We start from the raw sequence: 15,116 nt of genomic DNA, 5'->3' as shown, positions 1-15,116 counted from the left end.
TCAGCTACTTCGGAGTTTTGGTGTGTATATTAGACAGTATCCACAACACCGCATCGGTGACCATCTGTTTTCACATCGGCTAGTCTTCGATTTTGCCAATGGCTTAAAGTATGTACCAAGACACCAACTTACAAAGAACCAATAACTACTAAGTGTTGCTAATGTAGAGGAACAGATCAGTGGGTCATTACCAAATCAATAGGTGACCCAACACTACCTAAGAGGACAACCATATCTGAGTGAGCTTAAACTCAAAAAGGGTTCGTGTGCAGAACTTAAAATGAAAATGAGAGGTCTAGTTGTTATGAGACAAAATAATTGATGTGAGTCGTGTTAGGATCAAAAGAATAAACGGAATCTTGTTCCAAACTTCAAAATAGCAGGCAAACCACATAATCTATTAGTTCTCAATTCTTTCGAGACTAATATTGAAAAAGGCAAAGCCCAGGCCAATTCTTGTCACAACCCCACCAGCTACTCATTTATCTCTTAACAGATACGTGTTTCAATAACACTTGGGGCATGCAGCTCACAATCTAACAGTTTCTCATTCGGAGAAAGTTGATATTGAAATAGAATGATATATGTCCCCCCCTTCAAGTCTTTTTGATCATGAATTGAGTCAGATAAATTTGTGTAGTCCACACGGTTTATTTTTTTGAGCCTAAACAGAAGCATTAGTTGCTTTATTTTTTCTACACTACACAGATTTTGCAATTTATATATTATTTTGCCAAAACATTCATAGATATATTTTTATACGATATCGATGATTGAATGGAAGATCTGGTGAGATGAACCTCATAAAGTCTCATATATGAAGTACATCCGTTGTACTGAGTATATTTGTTATATCCACAGGCCAATCTTTTTATAAGATTGAAAACAATTTCATAAGTTGAAATTGGTTGTTATTTTCCCAATCCCTTAATCTGAAAAGATTATACAAGTGGATTTGAAAAGATCTACTTACAATTTCATGAATTGACGGCTATCGCTGAAGATTTCATTCATTATGATGTATGATGCTAATGATTCTCGTTTCATCATAAGAGGGAGTATGAAATAATGAATGAAATGTTTAATTCTGGATGATATAAGGGGAGTATGTTATAAAAATAAAGGGGGAGTAACATCAAAGGTCGGCAAAAGACTCAAAGGAGTGTGACTGAAGATTATTTTTGTGCTACATTGTTTGAGAGTTTTTGAATGTGAAGATCATCCTTAAAAATGTTTACTGATAGAGATTTCTCATCAAAGAGAATGTTTAATTTTGGAAGAGAATGTTTAAGAAATTTTTATCGGAAAAAATCATTTTTGAGGAGAATGTTAGTAATTCATTATCTGAAGAAGATTCTTTAATATCATATCTTGAAGATTGTTTCTAAATTGTCAAAAGAGAAGTTCGTTGTTGTTCTACATTCGAGGGGGAGAATGTTAGAAGATTTTCTCAACAGAAGATCGTCTGAAGATTTCAAAGTGAAGATTTTTTTGAAGTTCTTCAAAAAGTCATAAAGTGCTTAAAGCGAAAAAGTTCAAACGAGATTCAAAGTGCGCAAATTCTTTCAAGCCTGAATACAAAAGGGGAGAATGTTGAGTCTGAATTTCAGTGTTAAATTGTATTATTCTTGAAAGTTTACAATTGTCTATAATTGTATAGATATTGTATTTGACTTTGTATGTTTAGTTTGATTTTGACTAGAAGGGTTTTAGTTTGACCCTATATATACATTTGTCTTTAGTGTAATTGAAAGAGAGCTTTCATTGTAAAATATTACATTCATATTGAGAGTTTATAAACTTTGACCAGATTGACTTTTCCTCTCATCTCTTTCATAGTGTTCTTGAATGATATTATGATTCTGTCATTGATTCTTGAAGATTACTGAAGATTGATCAACTTATGGACTCACAAAGCCACATAGGAAGAGAACATCGTATGTTCATATATGAACACATAACCCCCATAATATGAACACCGGGTGCAATCACTTACACAATTTGACATACATGAACACAAGGTGCAAAAACGGTGCTTATATAAAGATTTGGGAGAAAATTTTTAACCAACGACTCGGTAAATTGACATGAACATATATGAACAACATGTGAGATCACTAACAAAAACCGATAATCATATCATGGGGGTCTTTAACATGAACGTATACAACTGTGAACATGATGAAGCCACATAGGAAGAGAATATCATAGAAAATATATGAACACATAACCCCCATCATATGAATACCAGGTCAATCACTTACACAAATTGACATACATGAACACCAGGTGCAAACACTTACACAAATATAAAGATTTTGGGATCAAGCTTCAAAAATGGTACTTATGTTCATATGACACAAAATTTTATTCATGAAGTGTTATATATACTCAAATGAGAGTAGTAACATGAATACAATGGTTCATGATTCATAAAAGTCGGTTATATGACCATATGAAAATGGGTCGTCCATGGAATTCCATTTGAACATGTGAATTAGGTACGTAGTAATAATTAAAGAAAAAGCTACCAACACAATATATACTACAAAAAACATAACACATCATAATGAACATAATTTCGATTAAAACAAGTACAATAAAATATTAATCCATTACTAAGACATTCGCTTTGGTTATTTTTTTCACTTCACGAACTCGAACTCCTATTGTCACCATAAACCATTTTAATCTTCTCAATGTTGTCGAGTTCTTTTCCAATGTGTTTATCCATAATAGCTTGAACGATACCAAAGATTTTACTACCGTGTTTCCTCCTCGAATCACAAACTCAAAAAACAATAAAAATGGAAGATCAATATTAAAATAAAAATAAAAATATCAATATTAAAAATGCACATTTTTAGGGATTTTATGATTTTGTAACTCTCAATTAATGATATGGGAGTTACATAAAAAATGAAATTACTCAACTACCCTTGGCATTAAATTGTAAGCTAGATAAAAACCTAATAAGAACATGGATTGTGATTGGTTGAAATGGTTTGTAAAGTTAACACAAAACATTTGGTTAATATTTGATCTTACCTCCCTATATATATTAAGGGTATATTGGTCATTTGCATTGTTTTCTATTAAATATGAAAGTTATTAATAAATCTTAATTAAGGTAACATAATAAATGAAATTTTATAAATTGTAACATTTAAATATTTAATTAAATTATAATATTAAAAGTTGGATTTTGTTATATTGTGTATCGTTTTATTATTGCCAAGATTCATGAAAATCGTAATTTATTAGATTAATAAATCAATTAAATCAATAATAGAATGAAAAAAAAATATTCATGAAACCGGTTTCATACATGGTGAAATTGGTGCATGGAGTAAATGAAAAATGATTATGGAATGAGTGCATGATGAAAACGGTTTCATACATGTTGAAATTGGTGCATGAAGTAAGTGAAAATGATTATGAAATGGGTGCATGATGAAATGAGTACAACATGAAATGGGTGCATCATGAAATGGTAAATGCATTGACTCTATGAAACGTGTTCGTATTGGAAGAAATTGGCTGATGAAATGTGTGCATAAAGAAAGTGAAACCATTTCATAATTGATAAGAAAATGTTGTGTAATTAGCGAACAGTGAAACAATTTCATTATTATGATGAAACGGATCCATCTACCAATAACATGAAAATGACAAATGTCTCATCAGACATTACGTTGATTAGTGTATTGATGAAACCGTGAAACCATGTCGGATTGCAAAAACTTTGTTGATGAAATGGGTGCATAACGACAGAGAAACCATTTCATAATTGTTAAGAACATGTTGTTTAATTAGCAAACAATGAAACCATTTCATAATTAGATTGAAACGGATTCATCTACCGGAAACTTGAAAATGACAAATGTCTCATCTAGCATTACGTTGATTTGTGTATTGATGAAACTGTGAAACCATTTCGTTCATGAAATATAGTAGTAAATTTATTATTATTATTATTCAAAAGGTTTTATTATGTTAGATTATAGTGTGTTTTATTTTTATTGTTAATCTATTTTAACGATTGATGTTATTTTTTTATAATATTTGAACATAAAATTAATATACTATTTTACAAATGATTTTGTTTCATTAATATTACGATATACATGATATGGTTGCCATTAATATCACCACTACCAAAGTTACCATTTTGCCCTTTTTGGGATTATAAAATAAATTTTTATTTCTTATTTTTTTAATTTCCTAATATAACCTAAACTAATCTTGACCATTGATCAAGAAAATGGATGGATAAAATTGGTTTATATGGTTTACACAAATGAGGATGATTTTCATTTGATCGCTCATCTCTCTCTCTCTCTCTCTCTCTCTTTCTATATATATATATATATATATATATATATATANGAAATGGAAAATCGGTGAATAGGGTTAGTAAGGAATCGGTTTGTTGGATTTGGAAGGGGAAGTGATAAGCCGAAGGGGAGAGAGAAGCCAAGATGAGATCGGCTTGAGAGGGGGGGGGGCGATCGGTTTATGTTCGAAGGTGAGGGTTTTTGTGTAGCTAACCGACTAGAGTAGAGAGAGGGGAGCCGAAGATGGTAGGTGGGAGGCCGATTGAATCAGTGAGAGGGGAGAAAGAAAAAGAGGAAGCCGAGAGGAGAGAGCCGAACGGGGAATAGACCGAAGAGGGAGAGGCAGATTGGGTGTAAAGGTCGGCTAAGCAAACCGAAGGGGGTGGGGGTGGGATTTGGCTTGTGTGGTGTGAGTTTGAGATTGGTGTGGCAAGAGAAGGGGGTAGATCGATATATAAAGAGGGAGAGTAAGATCTAGGGTTTTGAAAAGTGAAAGGGTGGGCCGAAGGTTATGGGCCGAAGGGGTGTGGGCCATCGGCTTATGAGATAGGATGGGAGAAAAGGGATAAGCCGAATGGTGTTTGGGGGGGGGATCGGTGTGTGTGAGGCGATCGGTTTGTGGAAATTGGTTTGTGAGAGGGAAAGCCGAATGAGTGAAGGGGTGGTGATCGGTGTGTAGTTTTGGAAGGAGATGAGGGAGGATCAGCTGGGCTATTCGGTGTGTTGGAAGGAGAAACCGAAAGGAGGTCGGTGAGAGGGAATTGTGAAGATCGGTTTGAGGTGGTCTAGGCCGAAGGAGAAGGGATTTGAGGGAGAAGCCGATGAGGTGGTAAAGGGGGTGAGGATCGGCTTATTGGGAAGGATTATGATCGGTGTGAAGGTTCGGCGTGAGGGGGTAGGAAGTCGAAGGAGAGAATCGGCTTATGGAGAGAATCTGTGGTGTGGGATCGGTCTGTGTAAGGGAGCGGCGAGTTGGGGAGGGATCGGCTTGGATGATGTAAGAATCGGCTTAGGTTAGGATTTAGGAGAAAATGATGAAATCATAGAAGGTAAGGGATGGGCTCAAAAGAGAAGAGGTTTGGCCCAAAAAAGAAGAGGCCCTCAAACTTGTAAAAAAATAAAAGGATAAAATAAATTAAAATTTTAAAACCACTACACACAAAAATAAAAACTTTTTATCTTTTTATATGTTTTTTTGATTTTCAAACATAAAGTAAATTTTTAAAAAATACTAAAAATCATTTTTTTAAGAAATTCACATAGAGATTTTTAGAGAGAAAAAAAGAAATTGATTTTTAAGGAAAAATACACGAGTGTAAAACCCATCATTTTAAAAAAAATCAATATTTTAGAAAGAGAGAAGCATACACTCACACAGATACCAGAAAWTTTTTGAGCAAATGACACAACAACATTTTTAGAGAAAACACAACCCAAATGAATTGGTGAAAACTCAAAAATTATTTGTCAACATTTAACATACCCAACTCACTNTATATATATATATATGAGCGATCAAATGAAAACCACTTCAATTTGTAAAAACCGTAAAAACTACTCTCATCCGTCGACTTTATTGTTTAATCTTATAATTTTTTTAATGAAATTGTTTAATCTTGTGAAATTGTTTCATATAATACTTTTTTTGATGAAGTTTTATATATGGTTATGAAATTGTTTCATATACTATTTAATGAATTTTTAATGAAACTGTTTCATATATTTATCTAAAATTAAAATAATGAAGATGATAATATCCATGATTAACATCCTCCACAATAAAAATTATTAATCAATCTCTCATAATTACAAAAAAAATGAACAAAATGAAATATTATGATTTATGGAATAAAGTTTTTACAAATTGACTGGTTTTCATTTGATCGCTCCCCTATATATATATATATATATATTCAGTATTAAGTTTGACAAGACTTTAAACTAAAACATATCAAGACATGGCTAAAAATGGGTTCCAAACCGGTTCCAAATCGGTCTTTCTATAAAATCAAGTCAACCGGTCCCGATTCAAAAATCCTAGAACTAATCCTAGGCCAAGTAAACCGGTCCAATTGGGGTGCCTGGTTTTTAAAAAATTCTCTTTGCACAAAATTGTTATAAATGGTTTTTTTTTAATTACGATTTTCAAAATTTAGCATTAAAATACACTTTAAATAATACATTCACTTAAAATACTTGTATTATAATTAATAAAAACTTAAAATAACTGAAAAATCAATCTTAAACATAACCGGGGTCCCCTTTCCGTAGTTGGTCCCATGTCGGGCCTTGATAACCGCTCTCAAGAGTCAGGCCCTATTTCTCTAGGTAAGATACAACAGACCTTTCTTTCACCCCAAGAAGTAGAAAAGTTGTTTCCGTAAAAACCCCCGTATTGCGAAAAGTTTCGCATAGACAATATAAGACTAAAGGACAAAAATGATCGGAAACAATTCCAAATTCCATAATAAAGTGAACAACTATTCACATTTCATCCGTCTAAAGTAAGTTGCAAACATCTTGTTACCGGTTTAACACAGTATATTCCACTTGAAAGTAGGATCTAAGAGATAAATGTACATGAACCTTTTCTCTACCCCAAAGGTACAAAAATTGTTTCCGTGAAAACCCCAGGTTTACAAAGAAGACCGTCAGACAGACAGACAGACAGACAAATTATCAACAACATGATGACCAAATTGGTAATTTTAGTACCAATGTGACCTAAACCGAACAACTATTCACAGCTCATATTTCCAAAGAAAGTTGCAAACATCTTACTATTTTAACACCGTATATTCCACTTGAAAGTAAGATATAGCAAATAAACGTAAATAGACCTTTCCTCTACCTCCAAAGGGTACACAAATTGTTTCCGTGAAAACCCCAAGTCCACAAAAAGTTTTGTAGTGACAAATCAGACCATCAGACTGACAAAAACAATCAACAAAAGAAGTTGCAAATGACCGAAACTGAACAACTATTCACATTTCATAGTTCTAAAAGAAGTTGCAAACATCTAGTTACCATTTTTAACACACAAAAGATGGTTGTATGTTTGATGAATCATCTTACAACAATGTCAAGTGAAGTAAGTGCACAAAGAATACATAAACAGCAGGAACACATCAAAATCAGAATCTTCATAGGATGAGTATATAGTAATACCTCAGGAGCCGAAATTTCTTTTCGAATTGGGTTGAGTTGACTCGAGAAGTATGCACTAACTGGGATTTAGGAAGATCTCAGTTGCCGTAGTCTTGAGATTGTTAAATCCGGAGGGCCAAAACTGTCCAATATAGCGTTTGCTGATGGAAACTCGGCCCTGGATGTCAGCCTGTAACAAAATGGAGAGATCAAAAGACAAAACTCATATTCGTTCGCTGTGATTTAACAAACCAAAACCCCAACGGGCTCAGTATATCCCAAAGCTGAGGTAGGGTCCGGGGTATTTACCACAAAGAGTAAAACAGTTTTTTCCGTTAAAACCCATGGCTTGTGAAAAGTGTGTGAAAGAGAGACCGATAAGATAATATTTGGAAAAAGGTTGGGTCATTGTGATTTAGTGAATTTTACAATTCCGTCAACGTGGTTCTAATTTTGAACGACTTGGATTTAGTTTCAGAAGCAATGATACCATTACTTTTAGAGTGAATTATGGATTTGGTCCCTTAGTTTTTCTTTTTACTGATTAGGGTCCCTATGGTATGTTTATTATGGATTGGGTCCTTGTAGTATTCAATTTGTCTTGGCCATGGTCTCTCTGACTAACATAAAATAAATCCGTTAACTCAGTTAAATTAAGGGTCATTTTAGTCTTTTTGCCTTTTTCCTATAAAAAATGTAAAAACAATATTTTTTGTTATATGTGGCTTTAATTGAAATAGTTAGTTTTATTTTTTTCTGTTTTCCGTCTCTTGACTGTTACCTATAAATAGTTGGGTCATCCTCATTTGTAAAGCTAGTCTCAATTTCGTAAATAAGATTCCTTCCATTCTCTCTACATAGCTTTCTCTAATTTCTCAACAAACTGGTATCAGAGCCTAGGGTTCCTTCAAATTGCTGATCGCTAAACCCCTCAGTGCCTTCATCGCTTTCATTAATCGTCTTTCTGTGGGGAATCTATTGGGTCTATTTTGGTGTTCGATTCAAGGTGGAATTTTCCCAATTCTGAAATTGATGGTGTAAATTGACGATTTTAGTAGTCAATTTGAGGAAAACGGCATCAACAGTCAAATCTTTAAAATTCATCGGTCTAAATTGATTCTTCTTCAATCAATGTCGTCGTTGAGTGTTTTAATTGGTGGTATAGACTGTGTCCAACAGTCAACCTTGATGTTTTGATTTCTTGACTGGTCGTTTTTGGGGATCAATTTTTGGATTACCGATTTTTAACAGCCAATTAAGAAATTGTCGACTCTTTTGAAGATTAGTCTGGATCTTTGTTCTTGATTGCTCAACATTGAACCTTGTACCATAGTTCTCTCAAGATTTTAAGAAAATGCCTCCACAAATGATCAAGATAGACAAGTTTACAAGAAATAACAACTTCAGCTTATGGAGAATAAAGATGAGAGCTCTCCTAAAACAACAAGGCATCTGGATTCCCTTGCCCGGTGAAAGGCGTGAAGGGATGGCTGAATTTGAGTTTGCACAACAAGATGAGAAGGCTCACTCTACCATCTTATTGTCTTTGGCAGATGAGGTGATTTATGAAGTTGCCGATGAGGAGACTGTTGCGTCTTTATGGCAGAAACTAGAGAATCTCTACATGACCAAGTCTTTAACAAGCAAGTTGTTGTTAAAGCAAAAGGTTATTCTCATTATGAATGAAAGAGGGAATCCCTTTGAAGGAACATCTTGAGGAGTTAAACTCCATTTTTATGGATTTGAAGAATGTTGAAGTCAAGATTGAAGATGAAGATGCCGCCCTCATCTTATTGGTTTCGCTGACCATTTCATATGAAAATTTTGTCAACTCGTTCGTTGTTGGTAGAGACACAATTACAATGGAAGAAGTTCGTTCAAGTTTGCACTCACGAGAGTTGCGACATAAAGCTTCAGGAAGTAGTTCCAAAATTCCATCGGTTGGCTTGTCGGTGGTAAACGAAGATAGAGACAGAGGTAGAAATAAAAGCCGAGAGAAAGGAAAAGGGAAGTGGAAAATTAGAGGCCGATCAAGATCGAAGACTAGAGGTCCAAGTGGAAACCCAACGCATAGCAGTCATTATTGTAAAGAACCGGATCATTGAAAAAATGAGTGTCCAAAACTGAAGTCGAAAGGATCCGTTGCAGTAGCAAAAGATGATTTAGGTTCGGAGGCTGATTTGGTGCTCCCGATGGTTGATTGCAAAAGTAAGTCAGAGATATGGATTCTTGATTTCGCATGTTCATTTCACATGACACCACATAAGGATTGGTTTAACACTTATGATAAGATTGCAACCAGAAATGTCTTGATGGGAAATGACATGTCGTGCAATGTTGTTGGAATTGGATCGGTGAGCATTAAATTGCATGATGAGATAGTGAGAACTCTAACAGATGTTCGTCATGTACCTGGGATGAAGAAAAACTTAATCTCTTTGGGAGTGTTCGACTCAAAAGGCTTCAAGTACACCGGTGAGGGTGGAGTAATTCGGATCATTAAGGGTGCATTAGTAGTGATGAAAGGAGTAAAGAGAGGTACCTTGTATGTGCTGGAAGGTAGCACGGTTGTTGGATCAGCAGCACCAGCCATTAATTCTGTAGAGAATGAGTCAGATTTGACACGTCTGTGGCACAAGAGGCTAGGGCATGTTAGTGAGAAAGGCATGGTAATTCTCCGGAAAAAAAGAACTTATTGGAGGTCATGGAGTTGCTGAATTGGGCTTTTGTGAGCATTGCATCTTTGGAAAACAAAGGAGAGTGAGTTTCTCAAAAGTTGTCCATACAACCAAGTCGACTTTAGATTACGTACACACTGATTGTTGGGGTCTCTCGCAAGTTCCTTCACACTTCCTTTCAATTATTGATGACTACTCGAGGATGACTTGGGTATTCGTCATGAAGCATAAGAGTGAGTCATTTGAGAAGTTTAAAGATTGGAAAGTTCTCATCGAAAATCAAGTTGGGAAGAAGATAAAGCGGTTGCGAACGGACAACGGATTGGAGTTTTGTTCAAGTGAGTTTGATCGGTTTTGTAAAGATGAAGGAATTGCAAGGCATCGAACGGTTAGGCACACTCCACAGCAGAATGGAGTACCCGAAAGGATGAATAAAACGCTGCTGGAAAGAGTGAGATATGTGCTGTCAAATGCAGGGTTGAACAGAAGTTTTTGGGCAGAAGCGTTAAACACGGTTTGCTACTTGGTGAATAGATCCCCGACAACGGCAATTGATTGTAAAACTCCTATCGAGGTGTGGTCCGGTAAGCCGGCTGATAACACGGGCTTAAGAATATTTGGTTGTCTTTCATACTACCATCTTAGTGAAGGAAAATTGGAACCAAGATAAAAAAAGGGGCTGTTTATGGGATACGGAATTGGAGTAAAGGGCTACAGAATTTGGTCTCTTGATAAAAGAAAGGTGATTCTCAGCCGTGACATAGTGTTTGATGAGGAGAGTATGTTACGTGGTGTGAGGTGTTCATCTACTCCAAGTGTTCAAGAGGACAGTGTGTCCGAACAGGTGGAGTACGAGTTAAATGGTCCCGATGAAGGCGAGAATACTGCTGGACAACGCAGTAAATCGCCTCAACCAGAACCTGTTGTGCATGAAAATCAGCACCAGCCCTGTAGAATTTCGATCTATAGCATTAGATAAGCCCCGAAGACAAGTTGGTAGACCAGTTCGATATGGTTTTGATGACATGGTGGCCTATGCTCTGCAAGTTGCTGAAGTAATGGAGTTCTTTGATCCATCTACTTACAAAGAAGCAATCACAATGAAGGAGGTTGATGTGTGGATAACAGCCATGAGTGAAGAGATAGAATCCCTTCACAAGAATAGAACTTGGGGATTAGTGAAGTTACCTCAAGGCAGAAAAGTTGTGACCTGTAAGTGGATCTTTAAGCGGAAAACAGGGCTGCCAGGAGCTGAAAGTGTGAGATACAAGGCTCGTTTGGTGGCTAGAGGTTATAGCCAAGAGCAAGGGGTTGATTATAATGAAATTTTCTTGCCGGTGGTGCATCATACTTCCATTTGGGTGTTGTTGGCACTAGTAGCACAAGCAAAATTGGAGGTGGAAATTGGACGTCAAAACGGCTTTCTTATATGGTGAGCTTGAAGAGGAAATCTATACGAGTCAACCGGAGAGCTTTGTAGCTCAAGGTAAAGAAAACTATGTTTGTAAGCTCAATAAAACTCTTTATGGTTTAAAGCAATCTCCGAGACAGTGGTAAAAACGTTTTGGCAGCTTTATGGTAAGTCATTTGTTTACTAGAAGCCCTTATGATTGTTGTATATATCATAAGAAAGGTGTTGATGGGCCACATGTATCTACTACTTTATGTGGACGATATGTTAGTAGCGGCTCGTGATATGGCCGAAATTAAGAAGTTAAAGACTCCTTAATTCTGAGTTTGACATGAAAGATTTGGGGCTGCTCGAAAGATTCTCGATATGGAGATTATCCGAGATAGATCTAGACGTAAACTTTTCTTGTCATAGAAAAGTTACATTTTGAAGATACTTTCTTGATTTGGTATGGCTTCTGCAAAGCCTGTGAGCACACCTTCATCGGCAAATTTCAGATTATCAGTGGCTTTGGCACATCAAACCGAGGCTGAGGCGGAGTATATGAGCAAAGTTCCTTATTCTAATGTTGTAGGAAGTCTTATGTATGTCATGGTCTGCAGTAGACCTGACATAGCTCATGCTGTTAGTGTTGTTTCACGTTGCATGGCTAATCAGGGGAAAAAACATTAGGTTGCCGTGAAACGTATTTTTCGTTATCTCAAAGGCACAGCTGATGTAGGTCTCATTTATGGAGGAGGAGATTGTATTGTGGCTGGATTTTCTGATTCTGATTACGCAACAGACCTTGACACACGGAGATCATTAACGGGACATGTGTTCACTGTTGGAGATGCCTTAGTGAGCTGGAAAGCGATGTTACAGCCGTTTGTTGCTTTGTCTACAACAGAGGCTGAATATATGGCTCTTATGGAGGCTGCAAAAGAAGGGATTTGGCTGAAAGGATTGCTTGGAGATCTTGGGTTTCATCAAGATCAGACTGTAGTTTTTTGTGATAGCCTGAGTGCTCTTTGTCTTGCAAAAGACCAGGTGCATCATGAGTGAACAAGACATATAGATGTTCGTTATCACTTTATACGTTTGGAAAGGAGAATTAAAGTGAAGAAAGTGATGAAAGTGATGAAAGTGAAGACTGATGACAATCCAGCTGATGCACCAACGAAACCAGTTTCTTTGAATAAGTTTAGGCATTGTTTAGAACTCCTAAACGTTGATATCTAGAAGTAAATTTTTTGTACTAGAATTAAAGCCAAGGTGGAGATTTGTTAGATGTGGCTTTAATTGAAATAGTTAGTTTTATTTTTTTCTGTTTTGCGTATCTTGACTGTTACCTATAAATAGTTGGGTTATCCTCATTTGTAAAGCTAGTCTCAATTTCGTAAATAAGATTCCTTCAATTCTCTCTACATAGCGTTCTCTAATTTCTCAACATTTTTACACACACAAATATATAGATGAAGGATTGTGTGAGAATAAGAGTTAAGTAAGAAGCGTAAAAAGGGACCTGGACCCTTGATCACTTTTAATCTCACCCCCGCCCCATGAATTGCATGAATTACGCTTCTCACAGGGAATTGATCCGGTGCATCTTGGTGCATCGCATTAGTGTTGATCTTCAATTAATATTGATCCAAGGGTCCAGATCCCTTCTTACTCTTCTCACCATAACTTCCATTCTCATAGGAATCTGACCCTATATATACACATAGAATATCAAAATAAATAAAATAAGATATTGTTTTATGATTTGATTAGTTTAAATTAAAAAATTAAATTATATTAAAGACGATTTAATTTTATTGTTTTAGTCTTTTTGCCTATATGGATATGAAATTTGGTTGAAGTTTATATAGGAATTTATTCAATTTTAAGTAACCAAGATGATAGCATGTATGAATCTTCCTTTGGTTAAAATCTAATTAGTTGATTTTGAGTTTTTAGGTGAAGAACAATATAAAAACTAGAAACCCTAGATTTAGGATGATAAAATTTGATTTGTTGATGGTTTTTAATGATTTTGGCGTTAAAAATCATTAATAAGCTTGTTATTGCAATGGTGGAAAAAGAAACAATAAAATTAAATCGTCTTCAATATAATTATTTTTTAATTTAAGCAAATCAAATCATAAAACCATATCTTATTTTATTTATTTTAATATCCCTATTAATATATATATATATATATATATATGTATGTATGTGTGTGTGTAAAAATGACGAAGAATCGTGTGAGAATAGGAGTTAAGGTGAGAAGTGTGAGAAGGGATTTGGACCCTTGATCACTTTTAATCTCAACCCAACCAATGAATTGTGCTCTAGAAAGGAATTGATCCAGTGTATCTCATTATTACTTGATCTAGCGTTTCTCTTCGGTTAGGATTGATTCAAGGGTGTAGATCTCTTCTCGCCCTTCTCACCCTTCTTACCATAACTTCCATTCTCCGGAACCCAACCCATATAAAGCATTGTTTTTACTTTTTTTAATAGGAAAATGACAAAAAAGGCAAAAAGACTAAAAATGACCCTTGATTTAACTGAGTTAACGGATTTATTTTAACAACATTAGTCAGAGGGACCATGGCCAAGACAAATTAAATACCACAAGGAGCGAAGATCGGCACTCGCAGGCTTGAGGAGTAGCCCGAAAAAGGGAGGGACAATTTTACATATTTCTGCCAAATCCTTCTATTATTAACTATGGTTGGTACCATTTCGATGTGTTTCGATTCTTCCGACCAAATCCATAATAAACATACCATAAGGACCCTAATCAGAAAAAAAAAGAACATCAAAACAAAGGGATCAAATCCATAATTCACTCTTGCTTTTATTTTTTTCTATATTTTAATCAAATTACATGGCCTCGAAGTGTATCATTTTACTTTGGCACCAAAATCAGTTTCAATACACTAAGGGACTGTTTGTTTACCTCTTAATAATTCCATTAACAGGAAGTCTCTGAATAGCTAAAAGATCAATCTTGTTTGGCATAAAAAAGTCTCTCTTAATGGTTCTAAAACCCTCTGAATGATTTTGTATCTTGGGCCTCCCTTAATCATTCTGCGCCCTGATTTCATTCTGAACAATTACCAAACAATTATATTTCATTTTGCATCATATATAAGAGTCTCTTAATCATTCTGACCACTTAATCTTTCTGCACCAAACCATTCAACAACTGCCAAACAACCCCTAAGATTTCGTATCAGGAAGATATGCGACTCTAAAACTTAATTTCTATGTCATATCGACTAAAAAACTACAACATTTGACTCCATAAAATTAAATGCTCAAGAGAGAGAAATGGTTTTTTTAATTGTTCCCACCAATGAGATTAAATGTATGATCATTTCTATATAAAATTTATTTGAAAATTTGTTGGGACACTAAATATATTGAATATTTTATAATATAATTAATGTTGAAATCTCCAAAATAGAGGAACTATTGGAATTCAATGTAATTTTTTTGGTGATTTTAACTTTTGCTTCTCCATTTACAGAATATTTTATAATATAATTAATGTTGAAATCTCCAAAATAG

At 35.1% G+C, this 15,116-nt stretch overlaps 1 protein-coding gene across 1 annotated transcript in view; it reads right to left on the bottom strand.

Moving 5' to 3' along the window:
• Positions 1–7,300: 7,300 nt before the first annotated feature.
• Positions 7,301–15,116, bottom strand: part of LOC112515471 (CBBY-like protein) — a 16,322-nt gene continuing 8,506 nt past the window's right edge. Inside the window, exon 11 of the mRNA XM_025122314.1 lies at positions 7,301–7,674. Coding sequence (XP_024978082.1) covers positions 7,572–7,674 — 103 coding nt within the window. The 3' untranslated portion in view covers positions 7,301–7,571. The remainder of the gene's footprint in view (positions 7,675–15,116) is intronic.

The sequence above is a fragment of the Cynara cardunculus genome, assembly GCF_001531365.2.
Source record: "Cynara cardunculus var. scolymus isolate 2C chromosome LG 7, CcrdV1, whole genome shotgun sequence".
NCBI classification, from domain to species: domain Eukaryota; kingdom Viridiplantae; phylum Streptophyta; class Magnoliopsida; order Asterales; family Asteraceae; genus Cynara; species Cynara cardunculus.
Note: the sequence above shows the minus strand (reverse complement) of the source record. Positions and strands in the feature narration are given on the sequence as shown.